The 21,859-nt window shown below is 41.4% G+C and overlaps 1 protein-coding gene across 1 annotated transcript in view; it reads left to right on the top strand.

Annotated features, from left to right (window-relative positions):
• Spata16 (spermatogenesis associated 16) overlaps nucleotides 1-19,848 on the top strand; it is a 269,197-nt gene extending 249,349 nt beyond the window's left edge. Inside the window, exon 10 of the mRNA XM_038348424.1 lies at nucleotides 19,726-19,848. Coding sequence (XP_038204352.1) covers nucleotides 19,726-19,848 — 123 coding nt within the window. The remainder of the gene's footprint in view (nucleotides 1-19,725) is intronic.
• Nucleotides 19,849-21,859: the final 2,011 nt, after the last annotated feature.

Raw genomic sequence — 21,859 nt, 5'->3', positions numbered from 1 at the left:
TAAGGCTATTGTGGAGAAAAGCTCAAGATCACAGCTTGTTGTCCATCTCAACGATTACCCGCATGTGCTTCAGCGGCTGCCTGGCCTATCCCAAACCCCAACACCCACAAGTCCTCCCCAATTGCCCTGTTTTCCTGTCTCTCTTTAAGGTTGCTTTCAAAGTTTACCGTTTTCCCTCTTCCTGTAACTTCAGAACTTCTAGGGCATGACTTAAAAAATCTGGACATTCTTGTGCTGACTGACTGTTGCTGAGTTGTCCTCTGAAGCCTGCTCTCTGGTGAGTCTGAATGAGCGTTCTAAGACTGCTCGGGATTTCCAAGGCAACAAAATTTCATAAGTACATATTGTTGCAGCCTCTCTAGACACAAAGGCCTTGAGTCTGGCCATGAACCAGCATATTGTTTACCTCCTTCACTTCCTCAGCTCTCCCTGCCTGACTCCCTCGCAGCTAGTACAAGGAAGAAACTAACTCTATGCAAAAGTTTGTCAAAGTGCCTCTGTTCAGAATTCATTGTAATACTGATGTGGGAGCAGCAGAGGAGAGGATGTGTCTATTGTATTTTGAGCTAAAGAGTATTCTGCATTCTGTTGCATGAATTTTTTATAGTAAGGTTTGCCATTCTTTATAATTCTTGAACATAACAGGGTGGACTGGAGAAATGGCTCGGCAAGTAAGAACACATGCTACTCTTCCAGGCACCCAAATCAGAGGACTCAATCCCGTGTATCTCTAGCTCCATGTGATCCGACATCTCTAGTCTAGAGCTAGTGGCCTGCCATTCCCTTCACTCCTTCACCATTGTGGCAGCCAAAGATGAGGAGACCACAGCTGACGTTTCTCCCTACTGAGATATCTACTGATGTGCCAGCTGAAGTCCTGCATGGACAGAGGGCCTCACAGTGATGGGGGAGATGAACTCAATGCAATGCACAACATCACAATCAAATATAGAGCTGGCCAAGTAGCACAGCCGAAGGAAACATGCACTCATGGTTGCAAGATGTGGTTTCTGGTTTTGCCTAACATGTTGAGAAATACACCCATGACAAAGAGGAACCAAGGAGGCGGGGCGGGGGGGCTGTGTGTAGATAAGAAAAGCTGCTCTCCCAAAAGCCCAGTGGCACAGGAACAGAAGGACACAGCTTAGGATATGGAAGTGTCATCCAGAGGTGAAGATATTTTTCCTGGTTAAGACAACATTGATCTATTTTCTTTTAGGTGACTTGAGTTTATGGGGTGTGTGATTACATATTTTGTCCTAAGATTTCTTTTTAATATTTCTCTTTTCATCAGAAAAACTGAGAAACTATACCAATCTGCTTGTTCCGTTTTACTTAAAGAATAAAAATCAATCCAAAGACATTTGCACCGTGATATGTCCTGTCAAACTCCCGAAAGCTAAAGACAGATTTACGGCAGTGGTTCTCAACCTTCCTAACACTGCAGCTCTTTAATACAGTTCCTCGTGCTGTGCCGACCCCCACTGAAGATGGACACTGTAAAGTAATCCCACACTAGCTCAGAACTGAGCATAATAAAGGGTTATTTATTTAACGGTGGACTCACAGATCACAGCCCCCTGCACAAATGGGAAACAGGAACCAAATCCAGCAGCCAGGAGAGAGAACACACAAGCTTTACAGCTGCATTTATAGTATATGAGACCACACCCAAGTGGGCAGGTATCTTAAAGGCTATTGGCTAGAGGAGTTCCCACAGCACCCAGCTGTAAATTACTCTCATTGCTACTTCCTAACTGTAATTTTGCTACTGTTGTGGATGTAAAATATCTGATATGCACGACATCTGATAAGTGATTCCTCAGAGGCTTTGACCCACAGGTTGAGAACCACTGATTTGGAGGGTTGGTGCATTATAACAGGGAGTAAGGGGAACAAAATAAAACCAAATAAAACAACCAATTCAACCGCCAGCAGCTTTTCCAGAAGAAAAGTGAGAGGCGAGACAAAACTGGTACACTACTTCTTAGCTGTTGGAAGGAAAGTATTTCCTAGCCACAGAGCAATACCCAGTGGAATACCACTCAGGAATGAGAAGGGAAACACTCAGATGAAGCACCCATAGAAGCTGTCGATCAAAGACCTACCTAAAAGAATTCTCTAATGTGAAAAAGAAGTAATTAAATTGAAGGGAAAAAAAAGAAAAGCACAGCAAGGAAAACTACGATCACAAAACAATAAACTTCCTTTCCTTTCTTTGTATTTAATGGTGGGAGCAAATATAATAACAGTGTATAATATGGTTCTAGTTGTACTGAAGGAAATACTTAAGATGAATGTATTGTAAGTTGGGGGAGATAAGGATATATCAAAGCAAATGCAACTAAGAAAAAACAAAACCAAAAACACTCCCAGTGATCTAACAAGTGGGATTTAAATGTTTCCAGGGAGAGAATAGAGAAACAAAACCAAAGGAAAAATAAAATGGCACGTGCGATGGTATTGTGGGTGTGCCATCAAGTCAGTGGTCAGCGAGCAGTGCCTGCCTCCGTACGGTGCACGGCCAGGGCCGCCGTTCTCTCCACTCCTGGGAGGGACTTGCTTGCTTGGGGTACTGTCTGCAGCGGGTGCCTGCCCCAAATGCGGGCACCACCTTCCAGTGGCGGTAGGGACATACGAAGGAAAGCTTTGACTTTTCGCCTTTTCTGTGTCCCGCTGGAAAGTTTATCTACCCTGTAGAGTGGATCTGCTCCATGGCCGACACTGCAGCCACCACCACCTGCTACTGCTGTCTTCCTCTGCTGCTATCAAAGTCAGAACCCAGTTTCTTCTGGTTGCCTGTGTCAGCTTCAGATCAGGGCTCTTGGGGGCCTTGGGCCTTCACTGCCTCAGCCTCCGCAGTGAGGAACAGCAACTGCTAGACTGGTCAGCTGATACTGTGTAAGCCGATGCTAACAAATGCTTTTTACAATATATTTATCCTATCACTGCTGTTCCTCTGCAGAACCCCGACTAATACAGTATGTCTGCCTCTAACATACGTACATACGTACACACACACACACACACACACACATATATATATATATATATCAATTGATATATTAATTTCAATGATTTAAATGGCCTAAAAGCACCAATTAAAAGGCAGAGATTGTTGAAATTGGCAATAAAATATGGCCCAATATATAATGTACTAGTTTGGCTCTAGAAAGTTTCCCATCAGCCCATATGATCCCTAGCCTGGTTACTCTTGATAAATAATGGGATCTTTCTTGGGGGTGCGTGTTTTTGAAGCCGGGTCTCACTATGTAGCCCTGGCTGACCTGGAACTCACAAAGATTTACCTGCCTGTGCTGGGATTAAAAGTGTATCTCACACACACACACACACACACACACACACACACACACACACACAACCTACCTACAGTGGTACCTTTAGGAAGTATGGAGTACTAGGTAGTCTGGTCATTCATAATATGATCTTGATTGAGACATCGGGCTCTTAGCCCCTTCCTCCTCCAGTTCTGCACCTTGTCAATAAAATGCTGCCTCACCACAGGCCCCAAACAAGTGAACAGCTCTCATAGAAACTGACTAATACTGCTGTCAACGAACTCACACACAATTAATCAAAAGATGGAGGCAGAAACATTATACAAACATTAGGAAGAGGAAAGAAGGTGGAAGAGGGGCTGGGAATAGTATGCACATCTGTAATCCTAGCGCTCCAGAGACTGAAACAGCAGAATCATGAGTTTAATACGAGCCTGGGCTATATAGCAAGTCTGGGGACAGCCATATCAAAACAACAACAATAACTAATAATAATAATAATAATAAATAAGTGGTTGCTATTCTCAGAGAAAATTACTAGAGATGGAAAAAGCCATCTTATAATGATAAAATACTTGCTTCATTAGGAAGGGAGTCACAAGCACACTTGTGCTAATACGCAGGCCACAAAGACATAAGGAGCAAAGCTGATAGGAAGACAAGGAAGATAGGCATGGCCACAGTCATACTTGGGAAATGTGTGTTTTCTTAACTAAACAAATGTAAAATCAGCTAGGATATGAAATGGTTTAACAACACCATAAAACAACAGGATCTAACAGTTAGTACTTATAGACCTAGCCTCCCACTAAGACAAGAGTGCCCGTCCTTTTCAACAGTCCATGGAACATGTACCAAAATAGACAATCACAAAATCTTAAGATCCGAAAATCATAAAGAATGTGTTTCTCTCTGTAGTGGATTCAAGCTGGAAATCACCACAGAAAGATAATGGGAAAATCCCCAAATGCTCCAATAGTCTGTGCATGAGAAAGTAAGGTCTGAAGAAAATAGAGATGGTACATTTGACTGAATATGAATGAAAACACAAGAGATCAAAATTCATGGGAGACAGCTAAAACAGCACCGAGAGAAAAATGTGAAATGCCAAATGCACGCATCTGAAGATGGAAAATTGCAAATTCATCGAAGGTCCATTTGAAAACCCTAGAAAACAAGACAAGAGAAACGCAAAGCAAGCAAAACAAATAAAATAATAAAGATAAGATGAAAAATCAATGAAATTGAAAAGAGAAAACTGGGAAATCAATGCAACCAAAAGCTGGCCTCTGACAGGCCAATAAAGCTTAAATCACTTCTTCTGATAGGCTGTCAATGCCTTTGCCACCTGAGCTGAATTCTGGCCAGTGCCCTCAGTAAACCTGTAGAGGAGACGGAATTGGCAGTTCACATGGGTCATCCCTCAGAGCAGCTTCTGCTAGCCCAGATTCTTGTTTCCTTGAGGCACATTGTAAATCTCTACTTGTTCAATGTGCATCACCTCATTGTAAGAAATTACACTTCATGGAACTGGCTAATGCCTGCCAAGCAACAAAAACTCTTCCATGATCGAAATAAAGAAGAGGAGAGAATGTCACATCAGAGAACAAAGGGTTAAACAACCAACTAACCAATTGACACATCAGCAAGCATAGGGTTGAACAACCAAATAACCAATTGTCCCTTTTAGAGAACTCATATTGAAGGATCGGTGGTATCTGAGGCAGGAAGAAGGAAGCCTAAGCCCAAGTCCTCCCTGTCTGGACTCTATTGCTTAACCTTGGGGAAGTCGTTCACCCACTTAAGACATAAAGTTCCAGTCTCTACCGGAGGGAGAAGTGATTGAATGGACATGGTGTTTGCACTCAATAAATGTACATTTTGTTCATAAAAGATTTTAATCATTTTTGCAAAACTAGCAAAGGAAAACAAGACACAAGTCACCAACACAAATAAAATGAGATCACTATAAATGCAGCAAACATTAGAAAAATAATAGGAAATTACTCCAAGTAAATAGATATGCAGATAAAATGTACCAATTCCAACAAAACCGAGAACCCATACCTTGCCCAATATAGTCCAAATGACCTTTAATGACAAATTCCCTGAAACAAAAGCCTTAGGCAAATCTGGTTTTAATGAACAGTTACTATAGCTATATTTAGAGGAATTAACACCAATTCAATAGTGTGGGTTTTTTTTTCTTCAGAGATAAGAGAAATAGCCATTTGCCAATTTTTGTGGCAAACCTGGCCTTATTCTATCACTAAACTAGACACGCACTCTTCAGGTATTTTCTAACCTGAAAACCGACACCCCTTGTAAATCCAGATGAAGAAACCTTTAACTTATTAGCAAATAAAATTTGGAAAAATGTAAAAGTACTATATTAATTAAATGGTGTTTTTGCTTCACAGATACAAAGGTAACTGAATATTTTAAAAATCACTCTGCTCTGTCATATTAACAGGCTACAAAAAGAAAATCACATTTTTATGGGGTACATAGCTTGTTGATTATCTGTTAGTCCCCCAAGCATGAGAACTGAACTTTGGATCCCAGGGACCCTTGTAAATTCGGGGGTGGGGGGCACACTAGCCTACCTGTAATCTAGCTACCTTGAGGAGATGGAGACTAGCCATTGCCTGGAGCTCCGGGTTTCTGTAACATGGAAAGTCAACTGAAGACCATTCCCTACATAAACCTGTGCTTCCACATAAGTGTACATACATGTACATATATGCTTGCCCATTACACACATGCATGCTACAAACACACACACACACACACACAAAGAAAATCACATGATCATATCAACTGATGCAAAAAAAAAAAGGTCAAATGAGACACCGTCCTTGAAATAATATTTGGAAAATTAGAAATAGAAGTCATTTCATTGAATTGTTAAAGAACATACGCGGGGCTGGAGAGATGGCTTAGAGGTTAAGAGCATTGCCTGCTCTTCCAAAGGTCCTGAGTTCAACTCCCAGCAACCACATGGTGGCTCACAACCATCTGTAATGTGGTCTGGTGCCCTCTTCTGGCCTGCAGGCATAAACACAGACAGAATATTGCATACATAATAAATAAATAAATAAATAAATAAATAAATAAATAAATAAATAAATAGAAAAAAGAACATACGCAAAGATTTTACTGACAACAATACACTTCAAAATGAATTCTTTCCCTTTAGATCAGGAGCAAAGGCAAAGATGTCATTACTTATCGCCCTTACCCAACACAGAGCTGGAAATTCCAGCCACTGCAGTAAGATGACAAAGAGTGTGCAGGATGTATAGTAGTGAACAGGAAGGAAACTGTCCCTATTTATAAAGGACACGATTGTCTGCGTAGAAAATCCCATAGCATGCCACGCACATACGTTGTTTAAAATAATGTAAGTTCAGCAATGTTGTAAGCGAAGATCCACGAACAAAGCTCATTTGCATTTGTACCGGCAGTAATCAGGAGAAACAGAGCATTAACAATTGCTCAGAGTAGACGTTCCCAGTGAATCTAAGAAAACATTTACAGGACATATTCACCAAGCTTACAAAGAAGAACGAAAATTACATAATGAAATGCATCATTTTGTAGAATTAGCGTGTTACTTTAAAAACTACAAAATAACAATGAAAGAAACCAAAGATCCAGATGAGTGGAGAGAGACGCTGTGTCAGCGAATGGCAGAAGCGGACCGGGTTCACATCAACCTTTGGACACGGATACGCATGCTGAATATAATCTCTATTAAAATCTCAGCAACAGGTTTGATACATACAAGAATTTTCTAAACAGAGACAATGGAAACAGATTTTGCTAGAGACCAAAGGAGGAAAATTGGAGACATGGCTCCGCAGTTATAAACACTGCTTGAAGCAGTTATGGCTGCTCTTGAAGGGGAATCAAGTTCCCAGCATGCACAGCAAGTGGCTCAAGACCACCTCTGTCTTAGGCAGGGCTTTTATTGCTGTGAAGGGACGCCATGGCCATTTAACTGGGGTGGCTGACTCACAGTTTCGGAGCCCATCATGTTCACGCTGGAGCCAAAAGTGCTACACCTTGCATGCAGCTGGAAGTCAGCTGACTCACTGGGCCCTATCCTGAACAAAGAGACCTCAAAGCCCACCTCCATAGTGATACACTTCCTCCAACAAGGCCACGCCTCCTTTCTTTCAAACTAGAACAGCCAGTGACTCCAGTTCCAGGAGATCTGATACCCTCTGGCCTCCAGGGCCACGTGCACACAAGTGCATGCATACACACTCACACAGACACACACATACAGATTCACAAATAACGAAGCAAATCTTTTCTAAAGGAATAAAGGAAAATCATCCTTTGCAATTTAAAAATATTTCAGCTTCCTTAATGTAAGTGCAAAGTTAATTCAATAAACAGAATATAATGTTTTCAGCAAATGCAGTGGGAGTTTGAGCACATCCATGGGGAAGAACCATAAGAGCAGCACTACTATAAGCAAAAATCTCCTTAACTTGACACAAAGCTATGATCACAATCTAATCAACAAATTAGACTTCATCAAAATTAAAACCTTTTTGTTTTCCCTATGGAAGGTTTATTAAATAAATGAAAATACAAGTTCAAAATGAGAAAAATATTTTAAAACCACATATCTAAACATACTTACATATAATCACATACACACACATGCTCACACATATACAAACATATATAAACTAAACGTAGTGACACATACCTGTAATCAAAACCCTCAGAAGGCTGAGGTAGGAGGATTGTGAGTTCAAGGCCAGCTTGGGTTATAGTGAGACATTGAGTCAAAAATAAATTAACTAATTAAATGTATAAAAGTTCTCAAAATTTAATCCCAGCACTTGGGAAGCAGAGGCAGGCAGATCTCTGTGAGTTCGAGGCCAGCTTGGTCTACAAGAGCAGTTCCAGGACAGGCTCCAAAGCTACAGAGAAACCCTGTCTCAAAAAAAAAGTTCTCAAAATTCACCTGTAAGGAAAATGGAGGACAAAAGCATGTGGTAGCCTGAAGAGCAAAGCCTCCAGACGTCCCTCCATACTTGTCAAAACGGCTAACATAAAAATCCTGCAAGATTTAATCCTGGTGAGGATGTGAGGAACTGGGTCACAAGCCTTCTCAATGGGAAGGAAAAAAGGTGCAGCCAATTAGAATAGAATATAGCCATTTCATTAAAATAATGTGCGGAAGGGAGAGAGGATGAAGGGGAAAAGGGAGGTAAATATAATCAAAGTACATTTTATGTGTGTATAAAATATAGTGAAAACTCCATTATTTTATGTAATTAATATACTTTAATATGATGAAATAAATATGCAGCTACCACACGACCTGGTAATTATTCTCCTGGGCATTTATCCCAGAGAAATGAAGATTTACAGTTAACACAAAAACAGGTGCAAAATCTTCATGCCAACTTAATTCACAGTAGCCGCAACATTCAAATGATCTAAATGATCCTGGCATCCTTCATAGTGTAAATAGCTCACCCAACTATTTATCTAGGCCATGTGACTATGCCCATCCGTAACAAGAAACAGATGTGTTTGTCAGAACAGACCTCCAAAAGAGAATAGAATTAGATAGTGAGCCTGTTTAGACAATCTTCTTTCAGTGACACACTGATTAGTAGTTGACAGCTTAAAGAAAGGAACAGAGAGAGAAAAATGGGCGGCTGTTTCAGACCTTGTAAAATCCATGTGCCGCTTGTAGGTATCAACGTCAATACACTGACTATTGTGTTCTTCTATAGTTGGAGATGTTAATCACCCTCGTGAGACTTGGGAACAGAAGGACGCAGCTTCTTTCTGAAGTGGCTCTTACTAGACTAGAGAATGCAAATCTGCAATTACCTTAAAATGAAAACTTTGATAACATGCTCAACTTTTTGGTGCATGCCTGTGGGCCCAGCACTCAGAAGGCTAGGGAGAAAAGATGTTGCAAGATCGAGACTGGCCCAGCTTACAGAGCAAGTTTGAAGTCAGCCACGGCTGCATAGTAAGACTCTTTAAAAACAACAATAGCGATGATAAAACACATTCAATCTTCACATAAACTTTTGCACTTAAGCTCTAAAAAATTACTAAAAAAAAATCACAATGAACTTTAATCTGTTTACTCGTGATAAGAAAATACCATAATCTTATTGGCATATGACAAAAATCTGTTTGTTACATTCCTTGGGGCTGAAAAGTATAAAATCAAAGTACCAGCAAGGGTCATATTTCTCTTCTAATAATTGAGCCATGTGTGTGTTTATTTGTGTGTGTGTGTGTCTTTGTGTGTCTGTGGGTGTGTGTCTGTGTATGCATGTGTCTGTGTGTCTCTGTGCATGTGTATCTGTGTGGCTATTAGTCTGTGTATATATGTGTGTGTGTCTATGTGTATGTGTGTGTGTGTGTGTCTTCGTGTGAAAGAAGTGACAAGCAAGCTCCTTTGGGCTTTGCTTTTTAAGAGCAGTGATTCACGAGGGCCCTACTTCTATGATCTGATCGTTTCCCCAAAGCCCCATCTTCTCTATTCTTTTTGGCTTTATGTTCAGTTATGTTCACGGGGAGGAATGCGCATGAGCATGAGATACTCACAGATGCCAAGAGAGAGTGCTGGGCCCTTTGGAGCTGGAGTGACACCTGGTACAAGTGCTAGGAACCGAACTCGGGTCTTCTGCAAGAGCAGTAAGCTCTCCTAACCACCAAGCCAGCTCTCCAACCTGTGGCCACCACCTCCTTCTCTACTATGACATCAGCGAAGATTTCAACAGAGAATTTTCAGGAGATGCCATGTTCAGATCACAACATATGTGTCCCTGGACAAAGTGCTACCAAAGTTTAATAATAGGATTTTTTTAGCTCTATAATGAGATCAAAGGTGTTGTCATGGAGGACATTTTTATCAGGAGTAGGTATGTATTTTGTCATGGAGTCTTTTGTATGCTTGTTAGCATTTCTGGCCTCGGCACCTGAGATTTCCATGTTGTAGAAGACAATAAATCCACTAAGTCAGGGAAGAGAAACACCAGGGCCTGACTGAACAGTAGCCAAAAGCAACTGCAGAAGCAGTGCTGGTTCAGAGCCGCACTTACTTCGGAAATCAATTTCAAGCATGTTTGGAAATAATTGTAATTCTAATAAGAATTAAAATTCAAACCATTAAGGGCGATAAATATTTAAAAGCATTTGGTCTGGAAATTAAGCTGGAACAGAGCAAAGAAAGTCATGTAATCAAACCCACTGTGGTGGAGTAAAGTATCTGTTTTGCTGGGAGGATTTTTGACCTAAACTGCTAATCGCTGAGAACACATTCTCATTCTCTAACCAACGCCACAGTCACATGAGCCTGGTATTTATTCCTGGAGAGTTTGACTCTGGTTGCTTATTCTTTTTCTTATAAAGGCAAAATCTTTTATAGTTCCTTTTTCCTTTCTTCCTTCCTTCCTTTCTTTTTTTTTTTTTTTTTTTTTTGGGGATTTTTTTGGATTCCTTTTCTCCTCCAATTCCTGGGTTGTAACCATCTACAAACAAACCCATTTAGACATACCTACTCCTTAGACCCAGACAACCTGAAACCTAACATAAAGCCCAAATTCAGTATTTTCTTTATTTGGATAATTTAACTACTCATTCATTCATGTTTGAGATAGACTTCTTTTTCTCAAAAAGATCTATTTCATTTTTTAGTTGTGTCTGTCTGTGGATGTACGGTTATGTGCACGTGACTGCAATGTGCTAGCAACAATCAGAAGGGTGCATCAGAGCCTCTAGAGCTGGAGTTAGAGGCCCTTTTGAGATGCCTGACCTGGTACTGCCAAAGAACTCAAGTCCTCTGGGAAAACACCAAGCACTCTTAACTGCTGAGCCATCTCTCTAGCCCCTGAGATAGAGCTCACACTGCCACTATTGGCAGACCACTCTAGTTTCCAAGCTGTTGACTAAGCCTGCGCAGGGGGATCCAACCAAGGGAGGACTTTTCAGACTATGAAAAGTTAACTAAGAGAACCAAAGCCATGCTGGAGGAGAATGCTGTAGCTAATATGAGCTCTCTTTGTGGGTTAGTTAATTGGCTAAATTCGCTTGCTAGGCCTGCTGTAGCCAAATGCCGCAAACTGAGTGGCTTAAATGAAAGGAGTAAATGCACCGTTCTGGAGTCTAAGAGTCTGAAATGAAAGCACGCACAAAGCTAGTTCCTACTGAGTGTCAAGAAGAAGGTCTGTTTGGTTGCATTTGTCTCCTAGTTTCTGGGATTTCTGGTTGTCATTAGGGGTCTTGGCTTGCAGGAACAACACCCCAATCCGTACCATCATTGTCGCCTTTCTCTGAGTGCTCTCTCCAAAGCTCTTCTTGTGTGTGTGTGTGTGTGTGTGTGTGTGTGTGTGTGTACTCTGCTTTCTTTATTATCTGTTATCATACATTTTGGGTTTTTTAATATTTTTTATTGATTTTTATTGAGCTCTACATTTTTTTCTGTTCGCCTCCCTGCCTCTCCCCTCCCCTTCAACCTTCTCCCAAGGTCTCCATGCTCCCAATTTACTCAGGAGATCTTGTCCTTTTCTACTTCCCATGCAGATTATATTTATGTATGTCACTTTTAGGGTCCTCATTGTTGTCTAGGTTCTCTGGGATTGTGATTTGTGGACTGGTTTTCTTTGCTTTATGTTTAAAAACCACTTATGAGTGAGTACATATGATAATTGTCTTTCTGGGTCTAGGCTACCTCACTCAAAATGATATTTTCTAGCTCCATCCATTTGCCTGCAAATTTGAAGATATCATTATGTTTTTCTGCTGTGTAGTACTCCATTGTGTAAATGTACCACGTTTTCCTTACCTATTCTTCAGTTGAGGGGCATTTAGGTTGTATCTGGGTTCTGGTTGTTACAAACAAAGCTGCTATGAGCATAGTTGAGCACATGTTCTTGTGGCACGATTGAGCATCTTTGGGTATATACCCAAAAGTGGTATTGCTAGGTCTTGAGGAAGGTTGTTTCCTAATTTTCTGAGAAATTGCCACACTGACATCCAAAGGGGCTGTAACAGCTTGCATTCCCACCAGCAATGCAGAAGTGTTTCCTTTACCCCACAACCTCTCCAGCATAAGCTGTCATCAGTGTTTTTGATCTTGGCCATTCTTACAGGTGTAAGATGAAATCTCAGAGTTGTTTTCATTTGCATTTCTCTGATAACTAAGGATTTCCTTAAGTGTCTTCCAGCCATTTTAGATTCCTCTGTTGCAAAGCTCTTCTTTTTAAAAGGACAATAGTCACTTTGGATTCAAATGACTCCAGTCTGATATGATACCCAGTGTGAGAGTATCTCTGATTCAAACAAAAAAAAAGAGCAAGTCACTGGTGAGTGATTAGTCACAAATGGAACAGAGCAGTATCAACTATCTCAAGTTTCAAGGAGCTTCACTGAGAGGAGGCAGAAAGAATGGAAGGGTGGGAGAATGGGAGGAGTGTGGTGCAATCCTGTCTTCTGGACACAACACACTTACTGCACTCATGAACTCAACAGCAGCAACGGTCTACATAAGGTCCAGCCAACAAGACCAGCCAGAGTTCCAGCAGGTTGCATGAATTTGATTTGATGGGTGTCTTAGTTTGGGCTTTTTTGCTGTGAAGCGACACCATGACCAAGGCAACTCTTATAACAGAAAGCATTCACTGGGGCTTGCTTACGGTTTCAGAGGACTCAAGTCCATTGTCCTCATGGTGGGGAGCATGGCAGCACACGGGGAGCCCTGTGCTGGACAGGGAGCTGAAATTTCTGTATCTGTATCTACAGGCAACAGGAATAGAGACCCTGGGCCTGGCATGGGCTTTAGAAACTTCAAAACCCACCTCCAATGACACACTTCCTCCAACAAGACCACATCTACCCCAAATCTTTCTCAAGTAGTACCATTCCCTGATGACTAAGCTTTTAAATATATAAGCCTATGGGGCTATTCTTATTCAACCTGCATTCCACTCCTGACCCCCATGGGTTCATAGCCATATTATAATGCAAAATGTATTTAATCCAACTTCAAAAGTCTCCATAGTCTAAATCACAATCTCAACACATTTAAAAATCCAAAGTTCAAAGGTTTTCTGAGACTCAAGGCAATCTCTTAACCGTAACCTCCTATAAAATCAAAATCAAAAAACAGACCACATATTTCATATAATGTTCCAGAATATACATTACCATTCCAAAAGAGAGGGGAAAGAGAATAATGAGAAAAGAGTAGACAAAAAAAAAAGTCTGAAAACCAGGAGGGAAACTTAAGTCTACACCCCCATGTCTGACGTCAAAGCACTCTTCAGATCTCCAACTCTTTTCAGCTTTGGTGACTGCAGCACACAACCCCTCTCTGTTTCCACACCCTGCCTGCAGCTTTCCTTGGCACCTTATCCCAACTCTGCTATCTCTAACATCGCTAAGTCTCCAGTTAAACCCAGGCTTCACCACCACAGCTTCACACAGTGGCCTCTCTAGGCCTCCAAGCAGGGACACCTCTGATACACACCTGACATCAGTGGCTTTCTTTAGTCACAGAGGGAGCTTCTGCAACCCCCTTCTCCACAAAGCTGAAGGTGCCAAGTTCTGGTGCTTGCTGTGACTGGAACCTGGCCCCTCCTTCAAATAAATTTGCATCAGCTTACTGGTTTTGAAGGTTTTCGTCATTGCTTAAGCTTCCCTTTAATTCCTTTCCACAAGCTGGAGGTTTAGCTGGGTGGGGTCTTGCTCTGAGCTCACCACTCCCTTTATTCTGTTTAGCAGCAGGCTTTTCTTTAAACCTTTATCTCCTTGAGCGCTGAATTGGCTCTAACATTTACATTTTCTGGTGTTCCTTTTCCTCTCAATTTGTGTTTTTTTATTGATCAACTTGCTCTTTTTCATTAAATTAATTATGTAAATTATATAAATTAATAAATTAATGGTTCTTCATTAGAGTGACCACTAATAACCACGAGACACAGTCAATACTAGGCTGTCTTGAACTCTCTTTTGCCAATGTCATTTATACAAAAGTCTTCAGTTTAGGCTAAGGCAGATTTTTAGAACAAGAATAAAATGTAGTCACACTCTTTGCTAAAATATCACAAGAATGGTCTCTAGGCCACGCTAATATTCTTCCCTTCTAAAACATCTTGATCTAGGCTACCACAGTTCAGATTGTTTCAGCATTACCTTCCATACGCCTACTAAGATGGTCCATTAATCCCCACTTAAAGCGCCCACCTGCCTTTCTATTCCAAAGTCCCAAAGTCTTCCATAGTCCTCCAAAAAACAGGATGGTCAGGCCTGTCACCATAATACCCCAGTCCCTAATACCAACTTCTTAGTCACTATTCCATTGCTGTGAAGAGAAACCATAACCAAGGCAGCTCTTATAAAGAATGTATTTATTTGGCTCTTGCTTATAGTTTCAAAGGTCTAGTCCATTATCATAGCAGGGAGAATGGCAGAGTGCAGGCAGGTACTGGGGCAGTAGCTGAGAGCCACATCCTGCTCCATTAGTAGAGAAAGAGAGAGAAAAACACTGAGCCTAGCTTGGGTTTTGAATCCTCAAAGCCCACCCCTAGTAACACACTTCCTCCAACAGGGCCACACCTATTCAACAAGGTCACACCTCCTAATCCTCAAATAGTGCTGCTCTCTGATGATTAAGCATTTAAATATATAAGCCTGTGGTGGCCATCCTTTTCCAAACTATCACAGAAAGAGAGAGGACATGAAGGTGGTGAGGATATGTGTCAGAAGGAGCATCTGAGAGAGTAAGAGGGGACAGTTTAGGGTATATAGGATCAAAATTAATTGTACACATCTATTAAACTGTCAATGAATAAATAAAAATTAAAACTACATATTTGAAATACTAGAAGTTAAGATTTTTACAAGTTCAAGAGAGAAAGAGAGATGTAGACCCATTGGTAGAGTGCTTGCTTCCTAGTCAGGAAGCCCTAAGTTAGACCCATGGCACCATGTAAATGAGGTGTCAGATGTAATGAATACATGGTAAGTTTGAGGCCTTCCTGAGCCACAAGAAAACCTATCTCAAAAAAAAAAAAAAAAACTCTACCTAATGACAATGGACAATTTATTGACTCTTGAATATAACTGATAACCAACACCCGCAGAGTAGAACAGAGCCTGCCCTCCATCTGGGAACTTCAGTTCCCTGCAGTAATCAAACATCCAGATTTCGCTGCAAGAGTCATCAGCCCCTCACCCACACCACTGCGGCCCCAAGTCAGCACTGGCACATGCAGACATAAGAAAATGTTACCTGCCCATTTTGCAAATGGAAAAATTGGACTCAGAGTGGCCAAGCAGCCTGATACTGCGGCATATAGACGATGTGCCAGAAAGAGAGACTAAAAACCTCTGCACCCCAAACAAGCTCATTTTCTCTCTTTGTCACTTCCTCGTGTGTTTCTTCATGCTTCATTTCCCTAAGGGCTTTATAGAACCTTCTATCATTTGCAATCTGTTCTTAGTTGTATGAATCTATTTTCCCTTCAACCAACATTTTTCTTTTTCTGACTTAAAAGAGGAAACTAAAGACCCAGTTTTACTAAACCCTTCCTCAGCTCTCCTGTGCTTCAGTAAGCAGAGGCACACAAATTGACTTGCTTTACTGAATACCATATGTCGTTGACCTAAGAGTGTAATCCAAGGGAACAGCCCCACCATTGAAAGTGTGTGTGTGTATCCTTAGAACCAGACTACCAGATCTCATGGGAGTCCAAGTCGGGAATTTTATGACTGGGTGTGCCCTTGGAATTATCTAGGTTACCCTTCTTATTATACAAAACATCAGTAAGACGTGAGACCCAGAAAGCACACAAAGCAAAGATATAAGCCAAGCCAAGAATATCATACTCCCGCTGAGTCATCACTAGGGCTCTTACAAACATACTAAGTGTACTGCATGCTTATTGCCTTGCCTTGACAGTCTGGAAACCAGACAAGGGTAAGGGAGTGATGGGCTGTGGACATGGTATCTGTTTATCCTACAAGGGAAAAGAAAGCCGCCTGTTACGCTGCATATCTGTATCAATTGCAGTGAAGGAAAAAAATCACTGGTTTCTGAATCTGCTCAACTCCCTTTCCAGAAAGTGAAGGGTTATTGGGGTCACATCCTAGGTTCTGAGAATAAGGACAGTATGGGATTAGTTTCACAAAAAAGGATATTATATAAATCATTATAAATTATTGAATAAAAACTTGGAACATTGGGGCCAGAGAGATGAGTTAAGAGCTTAAGAGTTAGGAGTACTTGCTACTCTTGCAGAGGACGAGGGTTTGAGTTCCATCACCCACATTGTGTCTCACAGGCTTCTGTACTGCCAACTCCAGGAGATCGGACACCCTCTCCTGGCCTCTGAGAAACCAGACACACACATGGTACACATACACACAGGCAGGCAAAACATTCATACTCATAAAATTAACCTAAAACCTTTCATAAAAATGACATGCAATATGCAGAGATGTGATGTAGGAGTGTCTTATATCTATCTGTTGTTTCATTGGTTTAATAAAGAAACTGCTTGGCCTGATATATCAGAACATAGGTGGGTGGAGAAGACAGAACAGAATGCTGGGAAGAAGGAATGAAGCAGATGCCTCAGTCAGTCGCCATGATTCTCCAACCCAAGATGGACATAGGCTAGATTCTTTCCCGGAAAGCCACCACCTCATGGTGCTACACACATTAATAAAAATGGGTTAATCAAGATGTGAGAGTTAGCCACTAAGAGGCTAGAGCTAAGGGGACAAGCAGTGTTTAAATGAATACAATTTGTGTGTTCTTATTTTGGGTGTAAAGCTAGCCATGCGGGAGCCAGGCGGGACGAAAAGCAGGCCTGCTCGTCACATCACTACAGAGATTCATGAACAGCTGTAGGATACATTCCCAAGGGTCAACTTGAGCTCATTCATAAAAGAAGACTCTACACAGGTATTGACATTGACCCAGAGTGCAAAGAAAATGGGGTCTCGCAGAAGGCCAAGCCCCAGGAGGGCCAAGGGTGCAGAGGCACCTGGTGTGCTGAAGTGACCGAGAGATGTCACAGGGCTAAAGCGGATGCAGTGGTGTGATACTGTTCACAGGTCCACTGGCATCGTTGTGGGCCATGTGAAATCCATTTAAAGTATTCTAAGCAAGACAGACAAGGCCAGATTTATTTTAAAGGGATCATTGCAGTGTTAGCATTGGGAGATTGACAGCGACATGTGACAGGCTGGGTGGGATATGAGCACGGTCACATCAGTGGTGCTCAGGCTAGACCGCTTGGCTCCAGTCTCCTGTTCTCTACCACACTGACTTGGCTTGCATTTTTCTTTATTTTCTTTTGAGTTTTTTCTCCCTAAGACAGGACCTCTTTTTGTAGCCCAGGCTAGCTTTCAATTTCAAATCTTCTGGCTTAGACTGCCAAGTGCTGGAATTACTGGCTTGTACAACCATACTTGGATATCTTTGTTTTGGTTGTTTGTTTGTTTTTTTCTGAAAGGGAGCCCATTTGGTCAACACTGCTCTTGTTAAAACAATTGTCAGAAACAAAAATGAAAGCAGCGCTACTTCTGAATGATTTTTTTTCTTGTTGGAGAAGACTTGTTTTTGTTGAAGTATAATTGTCATTTCAAATTGGATTTGAGCCAACTGGGAACACTGTAATTGTAGAGAAGTTGACAATGAAACATTGTCAGTGCAAATGGCAGGAAGGGGTCACCAGCTCGGCCACCAAAGAGATGGCGGTGTCCGCCATTGTGTTTGCTTTGATTGTACCTAAAGACTTTATTGTTGCTGCTGCTTTTCTTTTCGGTTTTACTTGCCAGTTGCCTGAAAATTGGACAGTGTAAAATACATGAAGTAAATAAAACTGGCTTGACTTCAGGCTATTTTGATGATTCCTGTAGGGACAAGACATCATAAAAGACAACGTGCTTTTGGAGACATTTACCTGATGTAACTTCGGAAAGGTTCTCGGAAAGAGTTGCTTTGCATAAATAAGTTATCTGTTTTCCTACAGACCCAGTCAAAGTTTCTGTCACCTGGAGTGATGTGTCCTTAGCATAACATGCCGACAAGTAAAGCCATTTATTGCTCTCACTTTGACAATCCGAATTATCTTTTGGATATAGCCCTGAATGATAAATCAGATGGTTTAAGAGCAGGACTCAAAATTAGAAAATTGAAGTTCTAAGTGCTTTTATCCTAAGTAGATGGCACCTTGAATAGCAAGTGGCCCAGCTCTGAGCTGACTCCATGACCAGGGGCTCTGCAGTGGGTGATGCTGGACTCATACCGTGTGCAGGTTTGGAAGGCCAGGCTAAGTGTGAAGTGTGTCTGCTGACTTTCATGAGAGCTCAATTCAGCAGATGTGGACATTTTTATCCTATATTTCTTCAGATAAACATTATAAAATATATCTAGCCATTTACCCCTGGATTATTGCAGATTTTCTTTGAAAAAAACTAATAGCTTTTCTTTTTCCCAAGAATTATTGCTCGGTGTGGCCTTGTGTCATTGTTCCACCTTGTTACTAGGGTGTGGCTCTTTTTTTTTCATTCTAAAGAAAATGTACTTTCAAATTTCTTCTTTGATTTAGTGGAGCAATGGCTCCTGCCAAGACAACATGGGATATCCAGTTTTCTCCAATGTTGGCCAGGGTCTGAGTACAGAGATGCTGGACTCACCCACGTTGAGGGAGCAGATTCACTTCCTCTCTTGGTTTTTTCGAGCGCTAGAGAAAACTGCCATGATTACACCACACATTCTTTTGAAATCCCTTGATTCGCTGGCTACCAGAAAGAACATTGATGTTATATGCTCCTCCATCCCTGCTGGATGGGTGGAGTAGAAGAGCCAGCTCCTACAAGCCTGCAATGTAAGGCAAGGGAACCGAAAACAGAAGTCCCTGTATCCCTGTATGTCTACCAGTACTGTCTCTGCTATTGCACTGGAATAGGACCTGTGCTTGGGACTCAATTTTTTAAATTCTTCATTTTCATGTTTCCAAGGCTTTCTGAAGGCTACTTTTACCATTATCACAACCAAATACCTTAAAAGAAGCAGTTTAAGGGAGAAGGGTTCTATTTTGGCACATGGTTTCAGAAGTGATGGAGTCCACCAAGACTGGGAAAGTGGGAAGCGGGAGCAGAAGGCATCTGGTCACATTGTGTCTAAGTCAGGAAGCAGAGAGCAGACAGTCAGTCATACCTCAGAGCTCACCCTAAATGACGCACTTCCTTTAGTGAGGCCCCACCTCTTAAATGTTCCAAAACCTTGTGAAATAGCACTACTAGCTGGGGAGCCAATGCTCAAATACGTGAGCCTTTGGGAACATTCCACATTCCAACTAGAACCCCCAAGTAACCAACAACAACAACACCGAAAACCCTTTCTGTTTATTTCTTCTAGGTCGGACGAATTGAAGACTTTCTGTACCAACTAGAAGACAACTTCTTAAAAACAAAGAAACTGAGAACTGCTCGGAGGCAGAAGACAAAAATGAAGAGGCTTCAAACTGTCCAGCAAAACTAGACGCTAGGGAGCAGGCTGCCCAAGGTGTCTAAGGAGGCTGAGGTGGGCAGCACCCGGATGACAAAAGCCATGACCAAAGCAGTGGGGGGCACACCCCTGCCAAAGATAGTCTACACTTCATTCATTTCAGCTAGTAACAATAAATGTTTTTAACAGGTTTGACTTGACTCAGGCTCAAATTCTTCTTGTTTGAAGAGCTCTTGTAATAACTGCGGCTGCCTCCTTTGCCTGTCTTGTCCTTCCAAACTTGACTAAGGTGTGCGAGGTCTACCCAAGGATGCTCATATCCGTGTGCGAGCCTTAGGAAATAATCACATGTCACATGAGATAAACGCCATGTAAAATGGCGAAGCTGATGGTACACTTTCTCAGTCCTTAAGGCGATGGCCATATACCGTTTAGTTGATACTATCAGCGCTCTCGCAAAAATTTCTTCCTCTCGATCATTTATGCTGCACTTTACCTGCTCTTCAGGCAAAACATAGATCCACATATTTGACAGGATGGTGAATCTGTAACCAACATGAGAAACTCCAACTAAGGTCCATAAAAGGATTTAGAAATAAGGATAATACAAGAAACCTAGACAGAAAGTAGCATAAACAGATAAGCACAAGTTATAAATCTTGAGAGTAAATAAATAGTACCTTCGTATAAGATTATGAAATGAGAGAGTACTGAGCATCACTTGATGCAATGAGATGGTGAAGGAATAAATTTAAAGCTTGCTCTTAACATATGGGATGTTTATGTAGTCATAACTCAAGACATAAATATTGAAATGAAACAGTCTGGACTTTGGATTCTCTGGAAACTGTTTGTTCAACTCCAACTTTTATCAAATAGTACATTCCATCCTCCATGCCCCGGGAATCCACCTCTATTGCTGACTTCTTCTCGAGTTAGTTATTAATAGAGTTATGATCAATTAAAGACCATGAATGTTAAGAAGCTCCTTCTTGCTTCGAAGCTCATACCAGAACATTTTATTTCCTATGAGCACTAGGAAACTATTTTTTTCTTGAACATGAGTCTAGCTGAATGAGAGAGGCCCAGGTTGGCTTAGTCATCCATCTGACTGATAATAACACCTCTGGCCACTGACCAGAAGTCCATATTGGGGTGGGGAGACTGAGGAATAGCCCAGTGGGCAAGGAAGGGACCTAAATTTGCATCCACATTATTCATGTAAAAAGCTGGGTGGCAGAGTAAGGAGGTAGAGACAGAATGGAAAGCAACTTAGGAAGACACTCACTCTCAGTCTCTGGCCTCCACATGAACAAAGTGCACACATGCACACATGAACACACACATACACACTCATACACACTCATACAAAAGTTGAAAGACAAAGTTCGACTATAAGAAATACGATCTTCTCTGGTATTTTCTTGAAAGTGAAGATAGAGAATTTATTCTGTAGCCTTTCCAAGACACTAAAAGCAAGCCTAGAAATGACTTCTTGGAAAAATAGAAGAGAAATATACAATTTTCTCTTTTTTCAATAATATTGGCTTTGTAGCTAATCCTTGCTATTCACCATGTCCGTTTATCTTCTGCTAAGAACAAAGTTCTGCTGACCTCTAGAGCCAGAAATAGCTTCTCTTTCAAAATATCTATGTGGATGGTTTTCTGTCAAGTTGACACAAACTAGCGTTATCTGAGAGGAGAGAATCCCAATTGAGAAAACACCTCCAGAAGATTCAGCTGTAGGCAAGCCTGTAAGACATTTTCTTAATTAGTGATTTATGGGGCAGGGCTCAACCCAGTACTGGTGTTGCCATCCATGGGCTGGTGGTTCTATGTTCTATAGCATAGCAGGTTGAACAAGCCATGGGGAGCAAGCCAGGAAGCAGCACTCCATGGCAACTGCATAAGCTCCTTCAGGTTCTAACTTCCTTTATTAATGGACTATGAGGTGGAATTGTAAGCCAAATACTGTCTTCAGCATCTTGCTTTGGTTGTGATGGTGTATTATAGCAATAGTAACCATAACTAAGACAACATCTAT

Source organism: Arvicola amphibius, chromosome 11, assembly GCF_903992535.2.
Source record: "Arvicola amphibius chromosome 11, mArvAmp1.2, whole genome shotgun sequence".
Taxonomy (NCBI): domain Eukaryota; kingdom Metazoa; phylum Chordata; class Mammalia; order Rodentia; family Cricetidae; genus Arvicola; species Arvicola amphibius.
Note: the sequence above shows the minus strand (reverse complement) of the source record. Positions and strands in the feature narration are given on the sequence as shown.